The sequence below is a fragment of the Schistocerca nitens genome, chromosome 1 (assembly GCF_023898315.1).
Source record: "Schistocerca nitens isolate TAMUIC-IGC-003100 chromosome 1, iqSchNite1.1, whole genome shotgun sequence".
Taxonomy (NCBI): Eukaryota; Metazoa; Arthropoda; class Insecta; order Orthoptera; family Acrididae; genus Schistocerca; species Schistocerca nitens.
The window spans coordinates 1014256867-1014278971 of record NC_064614.1 but is presented as its reverse complement, the minus strand read 5'-3'; the positions used below and the strand labels follow the sequence as shown (position 1 = coordinate 1014278971).

The 22105-nt window shown below is 40.5% G+C and overlaps 1 protein-coding gene across 4 annotated transcripts in view; it reads left to right on the top strand.

Annotated features, from left to right (window-relative positions):
- Window positions 1–22105, top strand: part of LOC126196030 (ankyrin repeat and SOCS box protein 3-like) — a 293727-nt gene that overhangs the window by 181187 nt on the left and 90435 nt on the right. For all 4 annotated transcript variants that reach the window (XM_049934536.1, XM_049934535.1, XM_049934538.1 and 1 more), the window contains 2 exons: window positions 9037–9178; window positions 10570–10635. In XM_049934536.1, coding sequence (XP_049790493.1) covers window positions 9037–9178; window positions 10570–10635 — 208 coding nt within the window. The remainder of the gene's footprint in view (window positions 1–9036; window positions 9179–10569; window positions 10636–22105) is intronic.

Genomic DNA, 22105 nt, shown 5'->3' with positions numbered 1-22105 from the left:
TTACTTTTTACGGGGTACCAGTACAAGACTCACTGGATCTTTTGATCCAAGAGTTTCCACTTGGAATCATCAAATGGTTCTGTCATGTTCTAATGACAATATACTTCTTGTGCCATGACGAAAATTACCAAATGGTTGATGGCTCAGCAATGGGATCACCACTGTCTCCGTCAGTCGCGAATTTCTTGTAGGAGCACTTGGAGGAGTAGGCTCTTAACTCTGCGAGATTGCGTCTATTTTGCTTGCTAAGGTACGTCGATAATACCTTCCTGATATGGCCTCACAGTGAAGATGCTCCAGTGTCCTCCCCAACATTAAATTTATCATCCAGGTGGAGAAGGATGGCAAGCTCTTGTTAATGGATGTTTTAGTTGAGCAGAAGGCAGAAGACTGGCTTGTTCCTTCGGTACAGGAAAGGATTCACATTGATCAGCACTTTAATGGCAGTAGTTTTCACTGCCTTGTACACGAGAAAGTGCTCCTGAACACAGAGAGCAGAAACTAATTCTGATGACAACCACCTACAGTCTGAATTGTAGCACTTGAGACATATGCTCAGAGAGAATGGTTGTAAAAAGAGAGCATTGGAAACACAATCAGGTGCCACTCAAGAAGGATGCCTTGTGAATTGGCAGAAGAGGTCAAGCTGGCTGCTTTCCTGCCATACTGTGGGGCAAAGAGCAGCAAGTTAGGATGTGTGCTCCAGAGGCATGGACTGAGACCATGCTCTGGACTGCCCCAAGCTATGAGATATGCTGTGCCCTGTTACAGACAACATAGCTCTTCATGTGCCAGTGTGTATGGTGTCCCTTGCAAATGCAGCTGCATCTATCTAGGTCAGACAATTTGCACAACTGCAGAGCGTTGTACTGAGCACAAGAGTCGTATTAAACAAAGGGATCTTGACAAGCTGAGCATTGCCTGGAAAATGGACACAAAATATTGTTTGAAAACGAGAGTGTTTTGGCTCATGTGTCAACATATTGGGATTCTATTATAAAAGAAGCAGCTGCGATTAGAATGAACAACAACAATTTTAATACAGAGCGGGGGTACACACTTAGTATGTCATATGGGCAAACTTTGGATGTTGAGAGGAAGCAACAATGGATACTTTACACTGGTAGGGAGACGAGAGCAGTGGGATCAAGCATGGCACTGGCCTCTCATGCCATCTGACACCATTTGATCCCACTTTGGGCTGGAGCTGTTATGGGCTACCCAACTCACCTTCTGCGCATGCATTGTTTTGACCCTCTTTGATTGGTGCCAGAGCCTACAATTGCAATATGAGCAGAAAACAATGCCAGCCCAGCAGCAGTGGCTCTGCTCGTGACAACGATGGCAGAGGTAGTCATTGAAAGCTTGGGAATTTTATTTGAATTGACGCGACTTGAAAACCAATAAGATTTTATTCAGGCATACTACTGTGAAGGATTCTAAGAAAACGCATCCTTCACTCCCGAAATTCACCGAGTTCAACGTACAGTAATCTTCTGCCCCACAGTCCTCCACCCAACACTTTCTACCCCCTTTGTTCTGTTACCTCCTCCCTTTTCTCGTCCCCTCACCCTTTTTGTATGCTGCCCTCTGTCAACACAACCACCCATCTTTTCCCTTACCCACTTCTCTCCTGTTCGCTCCTCATTTCACCCCACCACCTCTCCGAACCAGAGCCCCCCAACGCTGTGAACATTGGCAGTGTAGTCCCTGCGTGCTCTGCCAGACAGCACTCTTGTCTCCCCCACCTGTACCCTAGTATCCTCTCCCCTTGCCTGTCCCCTCTGTTCTATGTGACAGCTACATTCTTATCTGAGCTGCCAGAGATGGCAGTAATGTGTATATGAGATGTACTTGCCTTGTGTGAATGAATTGGTGTGTGTACCATATTTTTCTGAAGAAGGCTTTGGATGAAAGCTAATGTGTAAGTGTCTTTTCGTTGTGGCTGTCTGCAGCTCAATGTGCCATCTTTACATTGAGTAGCAATCTATCTTTTCCTTATATCATCATTCTCTAAAATAATACTGTTTTTGGACATTGTATGGATTATTCTTCTGAATACATCATATAAGAATAATAAGATTCATAATTTATAAACTAAAGCCTTGAGTTTAACAATAAATTTTACATTTTAATATATTTCACATTTGATAATATATAAAACCAATGTTACATGCTTTTATCATTGTAATACAGCTTGTGAATTACCTAATACTAGAGGCTGAAATAATTACAAAGCAGAAGATGTCTGTTTACTTTTAATGAAGGCAAAGAACTCATCTAGAGTATCAACTGGATTTTGTGTTAAAGTTCTTTTCATTTGATAATAGGAAGGGCCGTGAAGTTTTTAGGAAGGACATTTTCTTGCTCCAGACCAGCATGAAGTGTATATTTTTCCATATATGCTGCTCTGTGGGTGTATGTATGGTGTTTTGACTTTTATCTAGTGCTGTGACATTTTAAGTTTGGATTAATTGTTTTCACAAGCAGTGTTACTTTTACTATACAGGGTGACTCTTGTTAAGATGTAGAAATCACTGAAGCAACATAGATGATGCTGAGACAATTAGTTTAAGACACATGGGGTTGCAGATATCAGGAAATACCCCAAATGTGGACGAAAAATGTTGAACATGTGACGTTACTGGATACATACCTGCTGTACATAGGCTTGTCGATCCTACCCTTGCTGGTAGTAAGGCCATGCTACAGAAGGGGACAGCTGTTTCATGAAATGGCCTCCCTGATCACCAGATCTCACTTCGTGTGACTTTTTTGTGTGGGGACACAATACGGATCTGGTATATCTACCACCTCTATCGTGTGATGTAGCGGAGCTCCAGGAGAGAATACGGGAAGTGACTGCCACAGATGATGATGCCATGCTGGGATGGATATGGCAAGAATTCGATTACCGTATTGATGTCTGCCAGGTCACTCATGGTTCGCATATTGAATGTTTGTAAAAAAAAAAACTTTCAAATTTTCTCTTCAAAATGCAATATGTATGACATCTGTACAATGCTTAGGTCTTGTGCAATAAATAATTGAAAGTGTTCCCGGACTTTATGTACTCCCTATATTGACGTCTACATTCTTAAATTGCTTGTCTCAGAATCATCTACTAAGTGTCTTATGCTTAACTGCTTGTCTCAGTGTCATATACCTCACTTCAGGGGTTTTGAAAGATTAATAAGAATCACCGTCTATATACACTTATAAAGGTAAATATGCCTAATTTTGGAAGCAGGTTTTGTGGTTATTGATATGACACCACATATAATTCTGACAGCTTTTGTCAACTATGTAGTAATGTGTTTGTGTTGTGGCAGCCCATACTTCTATCACATAGTTCAGGTTCTATAAAACAACAAATGATATGTAGCTTTTGACACATACATGTTTTTAAAATAATTGGTAATCATTTTTGGCAAACATGTTTTTAGATACCTTGTAGGCTGTTTAAGAAATCTTAACTGCATGTCCCTCTTGAGGTTATCCTGGACTGTAATCTTCAAGAATTTTGTCCACTTTTCCATTTACAGTAATATTCTTATGATTGGTTTCATACCAAACTCTGTTTCTAGGTGTTAAATCAATTATTGCAGTTAAAGTCCATTATTCAGTCTTTGTAGCACTTATAAGTTGATGGATTTCATTGAAATACTGGCCTGTTTCATTAATAACACAATTGCACAGTACCTCTAGACTGTCATAAGCTTTTTATTTGCCCATAATTGATCTATTATCTTCATACAGTATTATTATTATTATATTTTTTTAGAATCAGGAACATAGAACTTTATAACATTAATGTGAATCAATAAGTGAAGGTATTCTGGTGTGGAACTTTGAGGTACTGCATTTTTTATATTAATAAGTTTGGATTTGAATGACCCACTGCTTGTTTTAAGCAACAAAAATTGTTTCCTGTTGCTCATGTATGATTTCATTAATAGACAGAAGTTGCTCTCATACTCAGATTCCATAGCAAGTCAAGTAATATGGAGATGATACACAATAAGATACCTTTTCTAGATCGAGGAATACTGCAATAACATATTCTTTGTTCTCTAAGGCAATTATTATTTCCTCTGTTAACTGTGCTGCAGCTTTTGAAATTTACTTGTTTTTCATAAAGCCATTTTGATTCTCAAATATTGGGTAGTGTTGATACTGGAATGTAATTAGTCTAGTGTAAATAGCCTTCTCAATTCTCTTAGAACATGTAGGTAAGACTGAGATGGGTCATTATCTTTGACTTTTAGATTTATGAGAGGGTATTGTACAGTTCTAATTATCACCCTTAAAAATGTGGTAGTCTGTGTTGATTTTTTGTTGTTAGTTCTTCTCTATATAGTCACCGTCCAGATTTATACATTTTTCTTGGCATTCCTTGACCTTCCAAATGCCTTGATCATAGAAGTTTGTAGATTTTGCCTTAAAACACTCTTCCACTTCATTAATGATGTTTTGTCAAATCGACGACCATGCAACGAATTCTTCATTTCTGGTAACAAGAAAACTTGGTGAGAGGCCAGCAAATAAGGTGGATGCTGCAATATCTCAAAGCCACATGCCCTTATATTGTCAGGAGCAACTTGAGATGAATGAGTGAGATCAACACCTTCAGAGAGTGTACCACAGTGTTTTGTAATCAGGGCTTTGCAGAACTAGAGTAAAAGATTGCTGTAGCATCTGGCAGTGATGATTTGACCCATGGAAAAGTAATCTGTGAGGGTGACTCCACAACAGTCCCACAGAAGTTGAAAGCATGTCTTTCCAAGCTGACTTTTGCACTTCGCTCAGCTGTCAGGGACATGTGACCAGTTTGTAAATTCCTTTTGCACCTCACAATAGATCATAAGATTAGCAGCCATTTCCATAAACAGCTGACATCTCATCACGCATCCCCCAGGTACTTGTACCCTTCAAATGCAATCACTTCCGAGATTCACCGTGGGGGAAAAAAAGAAAAATTCACACAATTAACTGAAATTTTTAGCGTCATGCAGTGGGTGGCCAATGATAAAACTGAGAAAGTTTTTATCAGTGTAGCATAATTCTTTCAGGATGATAATTAGAACCTTCAGTACCCACTCGCATCATCTTCTCTGTAGATTGATGATAGTTGCTCTATTTTTAGATAGTCTGGGAAAGTACGTGATGTAATTAAATCATCTACTGCTGTGGCCATATTATCAGGCGTGGGATATATGTATTTGGGTGTAGTTCTTTTTATACCATTGTAAGCTTTGTAGCATACTACTGAGATTTTCAATATTTTAATCATAGGTGGTTCATTTTGTCACATTTTTTTTTTCTTTTTCTTTTTGTTGCTGACAATAATTATTTTCAGCATCTATCAGCAGCTTTACACAGTGGTCAAGTACCTATAAATAATACTTTAAAAAAACATAACATAAGAAATTGTGTAAAAGGCCAGCATGTCACCATTGTTTTTCACTATACTGTACTTTAATTGTAAAACTGACTCACTCTGCATAATAGCAAGAGGTCCCTATTACAATGAAAGGAACACGCAAATAACTAACCCTCCAGTGAATTACCCATTGCTATTGTTCTGTATTGTTACCAGTATTCTCAAGCAACTTACTGCACATTGGAGTGGCTCATGAAATTAAACTATATTTTGTAGACTGTAATAGGTATGAAATATCATATCATTTTCTCTGTTGTACAAACATACATTTCCATAATTTTGTTTGTGCGTGTATGTATACATATAAGCAAACACATAGGTTGTATAATTAATAAATGTGTGTCAGGTTTAAATGCAGCAGAGGTGCTGTAGGAATCAGCTTTAAATGAATGCTGAGTCAACAAAAGTGCTGACATATGTTTCATAGCCAAGGAAAAAAAAGTAAGTCTATTGCAATGAAATTTTATGTGTGTATTATAAACCTGATAGACAAAAAATCTGTCGCGCCCAAGACATACCTCACTAACACTGTGTAATATGACCTCTAGCCTTAATAATGGCCTCAAACTAGTGAGAAAGATGATCCACAAGTTTCTTCAGGTATCTGGCTGATGCCAATCATTGGTGATTAGATCAAATACAGCTAGAAAATCATGGGAATGTTGATTCGTTAAAAAATTGGTAATAGTCTTAATGTCTTATCCTCTCTTACCTTCAGAACAGTTGTGTGCTTACTGTGGTGGTTACGATTATTCTTCCATATGTACATTTCATGGAATTATGGTCTGTGATTAAAATTCATTGAAATTGGTAGTAAAGTATATTTTGGCTGTTTCTTGCTTTTTTGTTCCCTGACCACATAATGTAGTCATTTGTTCTTGTGATCATATTTTATGTCTTTTTACAGTTTCTTTCTTTCTTCATGTCTTTCTTGTTTGGTTCTGTTCAAGATCTTCATCTTTGTTCGTCCACATGTTATGCTGCAAATAACAGTAGCTGTGCCCAGTTCACCATTGCAACATGCATATGCTTGATGACTCTATGATTAAACCACTTCCTGTTTGAGATCAATTTCAATTAATTACTTTCTTGTACATACCTGTTCATATTTAACTGTATCTCGAGCATCATGTTTCTGAGTGTTGAAGTCACTGTCAGTGTAAGTACCATTCCTCCACAAATCAAGTTAGTTATTATTCATCTTCAAAATTATTCACAATAAATTATTGCTGTTGATTCTGATGATGACAAGAAGCTCCACTTATTCACTCAGAGCATAACATATACAGATGTGATCCACAAGACAACATATGAAAAACTGCAAAATTAAATTTTTTGAAAAATGCAAAAATAGATATTCATTAGTTATGTAGCATGGAACTCCACTTTCACTATAACATTCCTTGGCTATTTTTTGCTGATTCCTTCCCCTCTCCCCCTTTCCATTTCATCGCCCTGTTGCAAACAGTGTTTAAATAATTGTCTTCTCCAGTTTTCAACCAACCTACCACCATGCTGCCCCACAGGGGAGACTACGTAAATAAAAGTTCAGTAAGTCTCGATGGTGCACATTGAAAAACCATTAAATCTAAGACAACAGACAGCTTTATTTCATTTATAAAGTTTATGCAACTGGTATGAACCTTCACAGGTCTTTTACAAAAACACATAATGAACAAGCTATACATTCTTCGCATATGAATGAGTGCTGAAAAAATTTTGCTTTGTATACAAGATGGTCTCAAGAATTATGTCATTTAATTTCTGTACATGCTCCTTTTTATGTTGTGTTGACTCATTATAAAGAATTCAACTAGTATTGTGTGATGTTTTTCAGATAATGTATTTCTATGTAAAACACTTTAATAGTCATTAACTTGAATACTTAACACTGAAAATGCTATATTATAGTGTACACATGTTCTTCAATCACAAGTTTAAAAGATTCTTTATCCTACACAATGCCTTACACTTTTGATTTTCTGTATTACTCATTTTTTTTGTCTTAAAGATAGTTTTACTAAAAAAAGATTTTGAAAACAACATATCACTTATTATTAGACTGGTAGACATTGGAATATAACACAGACAGTTCGTGTCTGTACTGCATTGGCTGCTGAAAAAGATACATTATTAATCTTTTGTTCAGTTATTTCTTATATTCTTGTCAGTGTAATTGATCATACAGTGATTTTTTACGGGAACAGTTCAGGTGCTATATTTTAATTGAATGATTCCACATACAGAGATATGTGTGTTGAATGTTATGTGAATGACTGAAAGAGTGGTGTGCAGGTGTGTGTGTGTGTGTGTGTGTGTGTGTGTGTTTTGGTGGGTGGGTGGATAGAGAGAGAGAGAGAGAGAGAGAGAGAGAGAAGAGAAGAGCACAGTTAATCCCGACTGTACCAGCACTAAGCCTGGCCAGAAAACGGGACAGCAGATAGCAGTTGTATCAGCACTAAGCCTGGCCGGGAAAAGGGACAGCAGACAGTAGTGGTATTGAGGTTCTGTGGCTGCCATGCCATAATGCAACTGATGTTGAGCAACTGAAGGCCTGGAACAAATGCTCTTGTGACATATACAATGAATTTTGTTTTTTTTTTGCTGAACCAGAAATTCATATATACACACCTTTTCATAGGTGTTCAATATGCACCCTTGAGATACGCGGCATGTGTCAATGTCATATTCAGATTGTTCCCGCACTGTAACAAGCATGTCTTGAGTTACAGCTTCCACAGCTGCTGTTATGAGAAGTCTCAGTTCATTAATTGTTGTTGGTAACAGAGGCACTTAAACAGAGTCTTTTACAAATCCCCCAAGAAATAATCGCATGTAGTCAGGTCTGGTGACTTTGGAGGCCAGTAATGTAAGGCTGAATCATTTCGTCCAGTGCGACCAATCCATCATTCAGTAATTCTTTGATTTAAAAGTTCCCGCACTTCCTGATGCCAGTGTGGCGGTTTCCCATCCTGTTGGTAAATGAAGTAATTTGAATCAGTCTCCAACTGCGGGAAAAAAAGTTCTCAAGCATATTGAGATATGTGCTAACTGTAACAGTGTTCTCAACAAAGAAAAATGGACCATACACCTTTTCCAATGAAACTGCACAGAACACATTAAATCTTAGAGTGTCCCACTTGGAATTGTTCATGCCAGTGTCTAATGCTGTGTGCTGTAGTAGGATTCACACCATGCCTAGCATGAAACACACGCTGAACAGCTATTACTGACACGCACTGCGCAAAATGTAGAACACAAAACACTTCCTGCTGTCCCAACATCATTTTTACTAGAACTGCTGCTACCTAGCAGTAACTGTGTGAAACTTGAAAGTTTGCATTTTCCAACAGTATGTTGTTCACACACGTGTCACATAACTAGTAGTTATGATTTTTTTAAAAATTGGATGATTCATTTTGATACACCCTGTATTTAACATAAAGTTTGATGTTCATGGGATGAGTATGTGTCACATTGGCCAGAAAATCATGCGCTGACTACTGTATTCAATTCTTCTATTTCTCAGATGATGTTTTGCAAAAGTATAAATATTTATATCTTGTTTCACTAACGTTTTGTTTCTTTTATAGGGCTTCCAGTAAATGTCAGCTACGCATTTGAAGCTCCACCATTAGTAGCAATTGCTACTTCATCAGCACCTAAAGAAGTAAAGAGACTGTTTGTTCAGATTCTTTTAGACCATGGTGCTGATGCTGACCATCCTGTTCCTTGGTATGCATAGATGTACATTGTTTATAACTGGAAGCCATATGTATTTATTATAATTAAATCAGGTCATGCACTTTGCAGTGTGTCCTCAAAATTTATGCATTTCCCACTATCTTCTATTGTTTCCATGGCTTAATATGTGCACCACTATAGTTGGAGTCACCAATGATGGCAGTGAGTTTAGACTTGTTCTGCACATTTATGTCATGCATTCTCTGACAACAAATGACCATTCAGTAGTGTTCTCACAGATCTTCTGTTAATGTTCTTGCAAATGCAAGTATTAAACATGATCATAGCAAGTTATTCAGTGAATTTTTATTCCATTTTTTGACAACTGTCACAGCTGATGTTGGTGGTAAGTGACAAATTATGCATGTGCAAGTGAGAGACACAATTTACAGTACACATGGTTTCTTCAAGCACAGAGCACATGTACGCAATTACCGCAACCATTGCGTGGAACCAGCACCAATGCAGTCCCCATCCTTGCCTCGTGCTGCGCGAACCGCCAGCATTTGTGGATTGAACTATAGCAACCATTGAGTCCTATGCAGCACTAAATATTTGTACACCTGTAGTCTTCCAAAAGCAAACCTGCATATTAATTGCTTTATCGTACTGTATAGAAGTCATATCAGAAAACGAAATGAACACATACTAAAATGTGATTTAACTTTTCATCAAATTCTATATTAGTAGATCAAAATTAAAAGAAATCCTTTTTGTTGCTAAAATGTTCTCATAGTCTGATATTTTAGTTTGGTATACAAGTGTTGTACAGCGGAATAGTCAGATCAAAAGAGCTTGTATAGAAATACAATAACATTACAGACCAGTATAGACACTGTGTACCATACAGTGTTGGTCATTCTTTCCTGTGTTTGTAGAACTTGCCTTGCATGTCTCTTATATCTTCTGCAACCATGAATTGCGATTGAATCACATTCTGACTTTTCTACTCTCTCATTATTTAACACATGTTATCATGTAGTGCTTTATCAATCAAATGTTTTCTGTAGGTGTACTATGAAAAAACTAGTGATTGATCTCTTAATCAACTTTTAAACTTGATACTCTGTACAAACATGCTCAAATAATATTAAAGTAATATTTAAAATGAACATCACATGTCTTTCTTCTCACAGTTGTGTGGCACAGCTTTCATAAATGACATTTTGTTGTGAAATAACCACATCAAGCTGTTAAAAGGTTTTGATTTACTACTGTGGAGATGATCATTAGGTTGAAACCAGTTGCATCATAATAAAACAAAAACTTCCACCAGCTTCTTGTTTTACAAGAAAATGATACATGTCTATGATTGTTTCTGAAGGCAGTGTGAAGGAGCCGTATACTATCGGATTTAACTCTAATGTCAGTTTTCTTCACAGGCGTCAGCGTACACCTGTGCCAGCAGCCTTGTATTATGCATGTCTTATTAACCCAGATGAAAAGTGGTGAGTATACATGCTCTTCTGTTGACACCTCTTAGTAGTAATTTATTATATATTTTTATTGCTTTGGGAAAATGAATGCAAGTGAGGTTGGTGGAGTGGGAGGAAAGGGGGACAAGGAAACAGAAACAGAATCAAGTTTTAGTTGTAGAGAACCTTACTGGCTCTAATTTCAGAACTTTTTTTGACAAAACTCAAAAATGTTTACAATATAAAATATATATAGTACTATATGAGTAATCTAGCAATGTTCTTCAAGAATTCTAAATAATAAGGAAGAACTTTAGCTGTAATTCAGTGTGAAACATAAGCACAAAGTAAAATTTTCATTCATTCTCCCTAGGTTGATCAGTTCTCACAGTATTGAATCACTAATAGGCTTTAAGATAATTACATACAGATTTTCACACTGATGAACATAGAACTAAAAAGAAGGGATGGTATTATGAGTAGGAAATGTCAGCCTTTATGCAGTTGAGTTAGTGACAAAATTTTTGGAATTTGAAATTTTTCTCCTACATCTATATCTGCAGCTTGTACAGAAATTCCCGTTACAAACTTCAAGGACTTGTTTAGGGGAGTGAGTACATAATACTTTGAATAGAATCCCATTCTCAATGCATCCACGTCTGCTGAGGGGAAGAGAAAGGTCTCAGAGTTGCTTGTCCTGGTATGCAATAGGGTAGACAGGGTGACATATACTACGTCAGATGACCACCTAATGTCACTTAATTTCTGGCTTTTTGTGAGACTTATTCAATGCCTGGGCATCTCCGATACAGTAAACAAGTTTTGGTACACATTTTAGGAATACACAGCTGTACTCTTTGCGTATAGTGCAGCAAGGTAACAGACAAGCTGCTAATCTACCTCATCACAAATGTTTTCTGCAACATAGCAGGCCATCACACAAAGTTTTTGCCCAAGTTATGCAGTGGCTCCGAGAAACAGGTACCTTCACTGTGAGGAGGCAGAATTTTGATGCTCCATGGCAATGCTGCATTCCTGAATTTGAAGAAGGTGTACTGCATCATGTTGAAGAGAACCCATCAACAAGTACTCAAACCTCCGAAGGGGCTCGCCACTCTTTGGTGAGTTTGTGCTTGGCTACCATGGGGCTCCAGCCTATGCAGCATCATTTCCCCTCCGTGTTGCATGTCTATCCTCTTGCTATTCTTTTTTCCCTTCCCATGGGGGACCTGTCTGAGATGTTTTTGGGAATTTGCTCTGCATTTTCAGTAGCCTGACATCATAACAGTCTCTCCATTGTTTTTCGTTCCTTTTTTCTTTCTTTGTTCCCCTTCTCCTATTCTTCCTCCACTTCGGTGTTTCAGGTTCCTCTTTTTATTTTTCATCTCTGTACACTCCTGATGGCTGATGCATAGCTCGTAGGATTCACATGTACCCTCTGGTATAGGCCAGGCCTAGCTAGGGGTGATTGCCTGAGCTGTTACCTTCCCAAATTGCCAACTGGTCCCTCTGTCAGGTGTTCAGGAAGTGTGACCTGAGATGTGAACAATCACCTAAGGCGAGTGTGCCCCCTGTGAGGGGGGCCACCAATTGAAAAGAGATGCTAGCAATCATGGAGGATTCTCTCACAATGAGCCAGACCTCTTCTTCACAGTTTACATCTACTAAACGGAAATGAGATGAGGCTGACGATTCAAAAGCCCTCCCAGCTGCACCACAGTTCCTCGTGATTTCATGTACTTAATATGGCAAGTCCTTTGCAATGGTAAATCCATTTATTATTCAGAAAGGTGTTGATGTAGTTTCTGGCCCTGTGAAATCCTGCTATCGCTAATGCAGTGGTACTTTGATTTTGGAGACAGCTTCTGATTCTCAAGCACAACAACTGCTTGGAGTTTCACTCCTCCATGGTTATCCTGTTCATATTGAGGCCCATTGCATACTGAATTCTTCATATGGCATAATTTACACAAGGCTGCTTGATGATCTGACTGAGGCAGAAATCGAAACATACCTCTATGATCATGACGTCATTGCAGTCTATCAGGTGATGAAAAAGGTAGATGCATCCTTAGTGCCCCCACACACTCCTTTTCTGATGTTTGACAGGATAGTGCCTCTGACCAAGTTCAAAGCAGTCTATGAAGTTATCACAGTCTGACCTTACATTCCGAACCCGATGTGCTGCCACCAGTGTCATCGTTATGACCATACTCGAATGTCATGTTAATGCACGACCAAGTGTGTAACCTGTGGTAGGGATGCTCTGGAGGGTGACTGCCTGCCTTCTTCTCCCCACTGCACACTTGCAATGGCGACCATGCAGCCTCCTCCTGAGATTATCCTGTGTATCTCAACGAGTGGGCTTCCCAGAAAATCTGGGTGAAGGAGAAGGTGCCCTACCCTGTTGCTCGCAAGTTGTTGGCTAGTCGGGAACCCTGCATTTTACCATCTGGCATGTACAGTACTGTTGTTGCTACCACTCCATGAAGGACATGTCCACGCAGACATGCGAGCTCAAATTAAGCACCATGGTTGTCAGATCGCCCAGTGTCATGGTTGCAGCCCCGTCTCCTCTTCCTCCACCTGTGCAACAGGTCACCAAACTTTCGCCTCATGGGACGAAGTCACCTGCTACACTGCCAGCTGGCAGGAAAGGACAGAAGAAATATTCCTGAAATGACTCCTTACATCCTTCCAGCCAACAAACATATGAATCATCATCTGCCACCTTCAAAGTGTCCAAGAAAGCAAACAAAGGCAAACAGTCTTCTCCTTCACCGATGCGGAGGTCCTTTTCAATGGTGTCGCCACATGATACCCTCACCCGGCCAACCTCTATGTTGCCAGTGAGAACCGCCAACAGTTTCTCTGCCTTGAACTCTGCAGACCAACAGAGGGCAAATGCTGATGCCTCTGTAGATACCATGGAGCAGAATCCTCCACCCTCTGCCCCTGGAAGCAGTGAGTCTCCGAAGGCTAGCACTTGGAAGTCACTGAGGTGCATCCATTTGGGCACTGGTGCCTTTTACATTAGTCTGGTAAAGTCTGTATGCAGAAGCTGCCGAACTACCATACCACTGTGATTTTCTCCTCAGCAGATGCCATTTACCTGCCATGCCTGGCCACCCATCCTCTGCCTCCTTCTTCAATGATTCCTTTGATCCCCAGTATGGGGCGTGAACTCTTCTCTGTTACTTCCTGGAGTTCACTTTCGACTGTTGCTCCGGCGGCTTAACTTCACACTACCTGTCACTTTCTCAGTGGGTGTGAACCTTCACCACCTGTGCTTTGTGACCCAGTGCATGTTCACCTTGGACATCTCTCACTTCCTAAGGACACTACTCCAGATTCTCTCTATTGCTGTAAGTTTCTTGACCTTCGCGTGGAACTTTGCAATAGTACCTTTGTGTACACTGATGGCTCTTGGACTAACAGTTGGTGTCAGGTGTACCTTCGCCATTGGCACCAATGCTTTTCAGTATCAGCTTCTGGAACACTGCTCAGTATTTACAGCAGAGCTCTTTGCACTGCATCAGGCCATGCAGCACATCCAGTAACAAAGGATTTTAAATTGTGTCATTTTCTCCGTCTCTCTCAATGTCCTTCAGAGTCTCTGTGTGCCATACAGTGTCCATCCCTTAGTGCAATGGGTCCAGGAAAGCTTTCACTCTGCTCGCTCTTGATGGAGCCACTCTGATGTTTATGTGGATCCCTGCTCACACCGTTCTGACAGGCAACAAGGCTGCTGCTGCTGCTACCAAGGCTGTAGTCATTGAACCTCGGCCAGCTAGTTCTTCCATTCCCTCAGATGATGTCTATGTTGCCCTCTGTCAGCAGGTCGTGTCGCTTTGGCATCACCACTGGTTTCGCCTTCATGGGAACAAGCTCTGAGGAATTAAACCTCTCCCAGTGGCTTGGACGACCGCCTCTTGGTCCTTCCACTCTGAGATCATTTCAGCTAGGTTGCGTATTGGACTCTGTGTTTTTAGTCATCACCATTTCTTAAGTGGTGATCCCCCACCACCTTGTTCTCATTGTCCTCGACCATTAATGGTTCGCCATTTCCTGGCAGAATGCCCTTTTTTTTAACCATTTATGTTTTCATTTATGTTTGGCATTGGAGTTATCAGCTGTTTTAGTGAACAACATGCGGGCTGTCATACATGTTTTACTTTTTATCCGTTGTAGCAATATGGCAAAGGACATTTAATCTTTAATTCATGACCTCCATTGTCTCTATGCAGTATTTTATGAAGCTTTCTTAAGTCCATGTTTTTAGCTGTCTTTCCTTCTTTTGATTGGGCTTAATGTGTAGTTAAAACAAAACAATCCACAAGTATATGAACAGTTGCACTTGCAGTGGGTGTTAGTCAGAGTATCATCTGGGACATTCTTCGTGAGCAGCAGTTATATCTGCACCACTTAAAAAAGGTACACACTGTGGTTCCAGCTGATTTTTTACAATGTGTTGCCTGCTACATGTGGTTCCTGTACCACTGCATCAATACACCTTTGTTTCCAAGTCATGTTCTGTTCTCAGATGAATGTAAGTTTACTAGAGAATGTGAAACTTCCTGGCAGATTAAAACTGTGTGTCGGACTGAGACTTGAACTTGGGATCTTGCCTTTTGCGGGCAAGTGCTGTACTGACTGAGCTACCTGAGAATGACTCACAGCCCATCCCCACAGCTTTAATTCCATCAGTACCTCGTCTCCTACCTTCCAAACTTAATAGAAGCTCTCCTGCAAAACTTGCAGAACTAGCACTCCTGGAAGGAAGGATATTGCAGAGACGTGGCTTAGCCACAGCCTGGGGGATGTTTCCAGAATGAAATTTTCATGCTGTAACGGAATGTGTGGTGATAAGAAACTTCCTAGAAGATTAAAACTGTGTGCTGGACCGAGACTCGAACTCCAGACCTTGCCTTTCATGGGCAAGTGCTCTGCCAACTGATTAACCCAAGCATGACTCACGACCTGTCCACACTAGGGACTGTGTTCTGAATTTACAAGACAGCCATGTCTGGGCAGATGAAAACCCTCGTGTCACATGTGTTCAGTTATTTCAGCATCGGTTTAGTATTAACATGTGGACAGGTATTCTGGACAGTCATGTGATTGGGCCATACCTCTTTCCACTCAAGGTGACTGGTCCTGCATACTTGATCTTCCTACAAAATTTATTGGGCCCATTCTGGGAAGCCGTGCCACTGAATTTCCATCAGGAAATTTGGTTTCAGCATGATGGTGAACCTCCTTACTTCTCACATGCGGTTCAGATGATAAGATGGATAGGCCAAGGTGGTCCAACAATGTGACCACTGGAATCGCTGGATTTAACTCCTGTGGACTACTACTTCAGGTGTTCTATGCAAAGTTCAATTTACAAAAGTCCTGTACAGACAGAGGAAGGTAGAGGAAGGTCTACTGGCATGAGTTATTCCACTGCTCTAGAAATTGAAGAGACACCAGGTGGGATGGGGACTGTGTACCATAACGTGCTTCATAAGCACAATGTCTGTAACAATATTGGTGGTCACTATACTGAGCATCAGTTCTGTTCTGTACGTACAGATTGCTGGGTTCTTTTTGATTTGGAGTAATGTAAACACTAATGTTCAAGTGTTAATATAAATGAATGTGCTTATGTGACAAATCGATATTTTGCTTTGTTTCTTTTGAATTGTCACATTATAATTGTACTGTGTCACACCTAATTCAATTCCTTAAGTACAAGTAGATGAGTTAAACATCTGAATTAAAACCATCATAGAGTGGGAATGGTATATTCTGGACATGGGTTCTATTCAAAATATGTACGCTTGCTCCTCTACAAGTTCTAGAAATATGTAATACGGAATTTCCGAACACACTGTCTACTCTGCAAGCTACTTTATGGTATGTGATAGAGGGTCATTTGTGTACCACTTTCTTCACAATTGCTTGTCACTTTTTGTCCAGTCCTTGGTCCATCAACTTTTTGAATGTGATGGTGGTATTTTGTAATTAATCCCTTTGTACAAACTGAGCAACTGGATTTACATTTTGGAAGGCCTTTTTTTCAAATCACCATTCAGGATGCTTCCTTGTATAAGAAAACTATAAATTCTTTTCCCTAGCCTTCTTCAGTGGAGTGGCAGCTTCATTTCTCATGACCTGCTTCTTAAAACCTAACTTTCCTTCCCTTGTAGATGTGCATTTGATCTTCTCCTATTTCGTTTTGTCTTTCTTCATGCACTGTGATGAAACATTTCTTTTCTGATGTCATTTCCACCCTGTTGTGGTGGTAGTGGTGGTGCAGAAGCCAACACGGAGAATGTGGCACCTCAGAAATGAGATAGATCCTTTCCAAATTTTTGTTCTTTTGTTTCAATTAGTAAGCAACAATCAGAATTGCAGGGAATAGATTAACAAGTGAGGGTTCACACTCAAGTGGCAGTCCACTGCCACTATTAAGAAGTACCACCCGTTTGTCAGACTCAAGCTTATTTCTGTAGGTGGAGATAGAACAGTTTTCCCTTGCAGAAATTTCAGTACTGCTATCTTCTGGAAAAGCCATTTGAACATCACCATACCTCCTATAAAATGTGAGTCTTAAAATGTCAGCAATAGCAAACACATCATGCATTCCTCACTACCATCACCACCACCTTGTCAAGGACTATTCAGCTGGATGCCAGCCCAGTTCAAACAGTCACATTGTGTGACAAGATTATAAAATTGCTAAAAAAGTACACTGAGGCATTAAAAACCAAAATATTGACTACAAAGAAAGAAAATGGTAAACTAACTGAAAACACAGTCTGTGTGTGTGAAATCCAACAAACAGAAATACAAAACCACAAAAATTCATGTGTTCATACAGACTGTAAAAACAACAACAAATCCAGTGTCTTCAATGATGCCATGGTAAACCAAACAAGCTAAAAATCCACAGACAAATCTAAATGTTAGTTGATGACATGCTGTAAAAGAAAATACAAGACCACAAGTAAGAAAGAAAATGAAAATTAATTTCTAATAATTGGTGACTTGCTGTTGAAAAGTATCTGTCCCCAACTGCAAAATTGATGTGCAGCCTGGAATTAGAAACAATAACTTGGCAAACATTTTAAAAATACGGCAAATACAAAACAAGCTTCTACAGAACTGGTCCTCAACCCAAAGAGAATTACAAAGGTGTACATGTAGGAACAAACTCATTAAGAAGCAGCAGTGAAGAAGAAGTTACAAATGAAATAATAAACATGATTCATGTGGCAATAAGTATCTATGAGGGATCCAGGCTCATACTCAGTGGAATCTTATAAAGAAGGCCAGTCAGTGACAAATTTACCTCAAATAAACTATGCTATGAAATTAGCAATGCAAACATCTTGGCACTATTTTCATTGACCCGAACAAATTTCTGTGTGAAAACTGCCCAGGAAAGGATGGCATACCTTTAAACAGACTGAGGTCTACAACACTCTGTAGAGCGTTTACAGATGCATGTAAAATCATTAGAAAGAAGGAAATTAATGGGGCATGATGGGAGTGAAAGACAAGGAAACCTGAATCTGCAGTTAACTAAAACATATTCTTGCTCTGACAGAACATGGACTAAATGAGAAGGAAATTTTAAATCTTACTGTAGCAAATTATAATGTAACTGGTAGCTCAAGCAGGAGTAATAGTAGAGCTGAGGTAGCTGCAGTACTGACCCATAACAATATAAACAGAAACTGTATAAACAGTCGTGACTTATGTAAAAAATATAGTATTCAGAATGTTGTAGAAGTAACAGGCCAAAAAAATAAATTTAAGTAGTTCCTTGCTTTACATTACAAACATCTACAGACCACCAAATGGCTCCATAGACGCTTTCGTTGAAAACATCAGAGAACTATTATGCATCATTCTAAGCTAAATGATGCAGCGCTATACTACTTGGTGATGTAAACATAAATACATAGCAAGATACCAGTGACAGAAGGGAAATCTCAACATAGTGAAAACATTTGGTTCAAACAATGCAATGTCAAATCCAACATACACAACTGCGAACACCTCTACACAAGTAGATCACATATTCACAAATGTATGTGACTTTCAGTACAAAAGCAGAATCGTAGAAACAGCTCTGTCAGACCATGATCCAATCAAAATATGCTTAAATCATATTGCAATAAAAGAAAAGGTTTAAAAAATGGGAAAAATGAAGCCTAAACTAACAAAACTTAACAGTCCTAAGGTTTAAACTTAAGAAAGAAGAATGATAAATTGTGGAAAGAGATGCTTCACTGGATCATAAAATGACAAATTTTATAGATATCTTTTCCTACTATCTCAGCATAATATGTCCAGTAAAAAAAGACTAATACCAAAACCAAAACTAAAATGGATACCAAAAGATATTTTGGTCTCTAGGCACAAGATAACAACATTGAACAGAAAATGCAAAAGTAGCAATGATGAAACTTAAAAGAGTGTTAAAGGATATTTTAAAGAAGGTATGTCAAAGTACTACAAACAGCCGGAGAACTAGATGCACAAACATACATACAGTATGTAGTGCTGACAGTAAAAGCAAGGATTGGTGGTTTATTAAAAATACAAATCATACACCATCAAACTAACAAAACACAGTTGTAGGCCTATAGCTATTCTACCAGTTATATCAAAAATATTTGAACGAACTTATGCCCAGAGACTCATTGCATTTCTGATGAATTGTGGATCAGTCAGCAAGAATCAATTTGGCTTTGAGAAAGACAAATGCACCATCAGTGCTGTCATATATTTCATCAAGAATGTTTGGTCCGTGCTGCCAAAGTTCGAGGGCATGTGTGCGTGAGGTGCGCTTGCTTTTATGTATAAATGGTGTGTGTTTCTCTTTCTTGTTCTGACAAAGGCTGTATCCAAAAACTTGTATGTAAGTGCCTTTTAATTGTGCCTGTCTGCAACTTAATGTGTCATCTTTACATTTTTGTTACTAATGTACACTCCTGGAAATTGAAATAAGAACACCGTGAATTCATTGTCCCAGGAAGGGGAAACTTTATTGACACATTCCTGGGGTCAGATACATCACATGATCACACTGACAGAACCACAGGCACATAGACACAGGCAACAGAGCATGCACAATGTCGGCACTAGTACAGTGTATATCCACCTTTCGCAGCAATGCAGGCTGCTATTCTCCCATGGAGACGATCATAGAGATGCTGGATGTAGTCCTGTGGAACGGCTTGCCATGCCATTTCCACCTGGTGCCTCAGTTGGACCAGCGTTCGTGCTGGACATGCAGACCGCGTGAGATGACGCTTCATCCAGTCCCAAACATGCTCAATGGGGGACAGATCCGGAGATCTTGCTGGCCAGGGTAGTTGACTTACACCTTCTAGAGCATGTTGGGTGGCACGGGATACATGCGGACGTGCATTGTCCTGTTGGAACAGCAAGTTCCCTTGCCGGTCTAGGAATGGTAGAACGATGGGTTCGATGACGGTTTGGATGTACCGTGCACTGTTCAGTGTCCCCTCGACGATCACCAGTGGTGTATGGCCAGTGTAGGAGATCGCTCCCCACACCATGATGCCGGGTGTTGGCCCTGTGTGCCTCGGTCGTATGCAGTCCTGATTGTGGCGCTCACCTGCACGGCGCCAAACACGCATACGACCATCATTGGCACCAAGGCAGAAGCGACTCTCATCGCTGAAGACGACACGTCTCCATACGTCCCTCCATTCACACCTGTCGCGACACCACTGGAGGCGGGCTGCACGATGTTGGGGCGTGAGCGGAAGACGGCCTAACGGTGTGCGGGACCGTAGCCCAGCTTCATGGAGACGGTTGCGAATGGTCCTCGCTGATACCCCAGGAGCAACAGTGTCCCTAATTTGCTGGGAAGTGGCGGTGCGGTCCCCTACGACACTGCGTAGGATCCTACGGTCTTGGCGTGCATCCGTGCGTCGCTGCGGTCCGGTCCCAGGTCGACGGGCACGTGCACCTTCCGCCGACCACTGGCAACAACATCGATGTACTGTGGAGACCTCATGCCCCACGTGTTGAGCAATTCGGCGGTACGTCCACCCGGCCTCCCGCATGCCCACTATACGCCCTCGCTCAAAGTCCGTCAACTGCACATACGGTTCACGTCCACACTGTCGCGGCATGCTACCAGTGTTAAAGACTGTGATGGAGCTCCGTATGCCACGGCAAACTGGCTGACACTGACGGCGGCGGTGCACAAATGCTGCGCAGCTAGCGCCATTCGACGGCCAACACCGCGGTTCCTGGTGTGTCCGCTGTGCCGTGCGTGTGATCATTGCTTGTACAGCCCTCTCGGAGTGTCCGGAGCAAGTATGGTGGGTCTGACACACCGGTGTCAATGTGTTCTTTTTTCCATTTCCAGGAGTGTATTAATCTACATCTACATCTGCATCAATACTCCGCAAGCCACCTGACAGTGTGTGGCGGAGGGTACCTTGAGTACCTCTATCGGCTCTCCCTTCTATTCCAGTCTCGTATTGTTCGTGGAAAGAAGGATTGTCGGTATGCCTCTGTGTGGGCTCTAATCTCCCTGATTTTATCCTCATGGTCTCTTCGCGAGATATACGTAGGAGGGAGCAATATACTGCTTGACTCCTCGTTGAAGGTATGTTCTCGAAACTTCAACAAAAGCCTGTATCGAGCTACTCAGCGTCTCTCCTGCACAGTCTCCCACTGGAGTTTATCTATCATCTCCGTAACGCTTTCGCGATTACTAAATGATCCTGTAATGAAGTGCGCTGCTCTCCGTTGGATCTTCTCTCTCTCTTCTATCAACCCTATCTGGTACGGATCCCACACTGCTGAGCAGTATTCAAGCAGTGGGTGAACAAGCGTACTGTAACCTACTTCCTTTGTTTTTGGATTGTATTTCCTTAGGATTCTTCCAATGAATCTCAGTCTGGCATCTGCTTTACCGACAATCAGCTTTATATTATCATTCCATTTTAAATCACTCCTAATGTGTACTCCCAGATAATTTATGGAATTAACTGCTTCCATTTGCTGACCTGCTATATTGTAGCTAAACTATAAGGGATCTATCTTTCTATGTATTCGCAGCACATTACACTTGTCTACATTGAGATTCAATTGCCATTCCCTGCACCATGCGTCAATTCGCTGCAGATCCTCCTGCATTTCAGTACAATTTTCCATTGTTACAACCTCTCGATATACCACAGCATCATCCGCAAAAAGCCTCAGTGAACTTCCGATGTCATCCACAAGGTTATTTATGTGTATTGTGAATAGCAACGCTCCTACGACACTCCCCTGCGGCACACCTGAAATCACTCTTATTTCGGAATACTTCTCTCCATTGAGAATGACATGCTGCGTTCTGTTATCTAGGAACTCTTCAATCCAATCACACAATTGGTCTGATAGTCCATATGCTCTTACTTTGTTCATTAAACGACTGTGGGGAACTGTATTGAACGCCTTGCGGAAGTCAAGAAACACG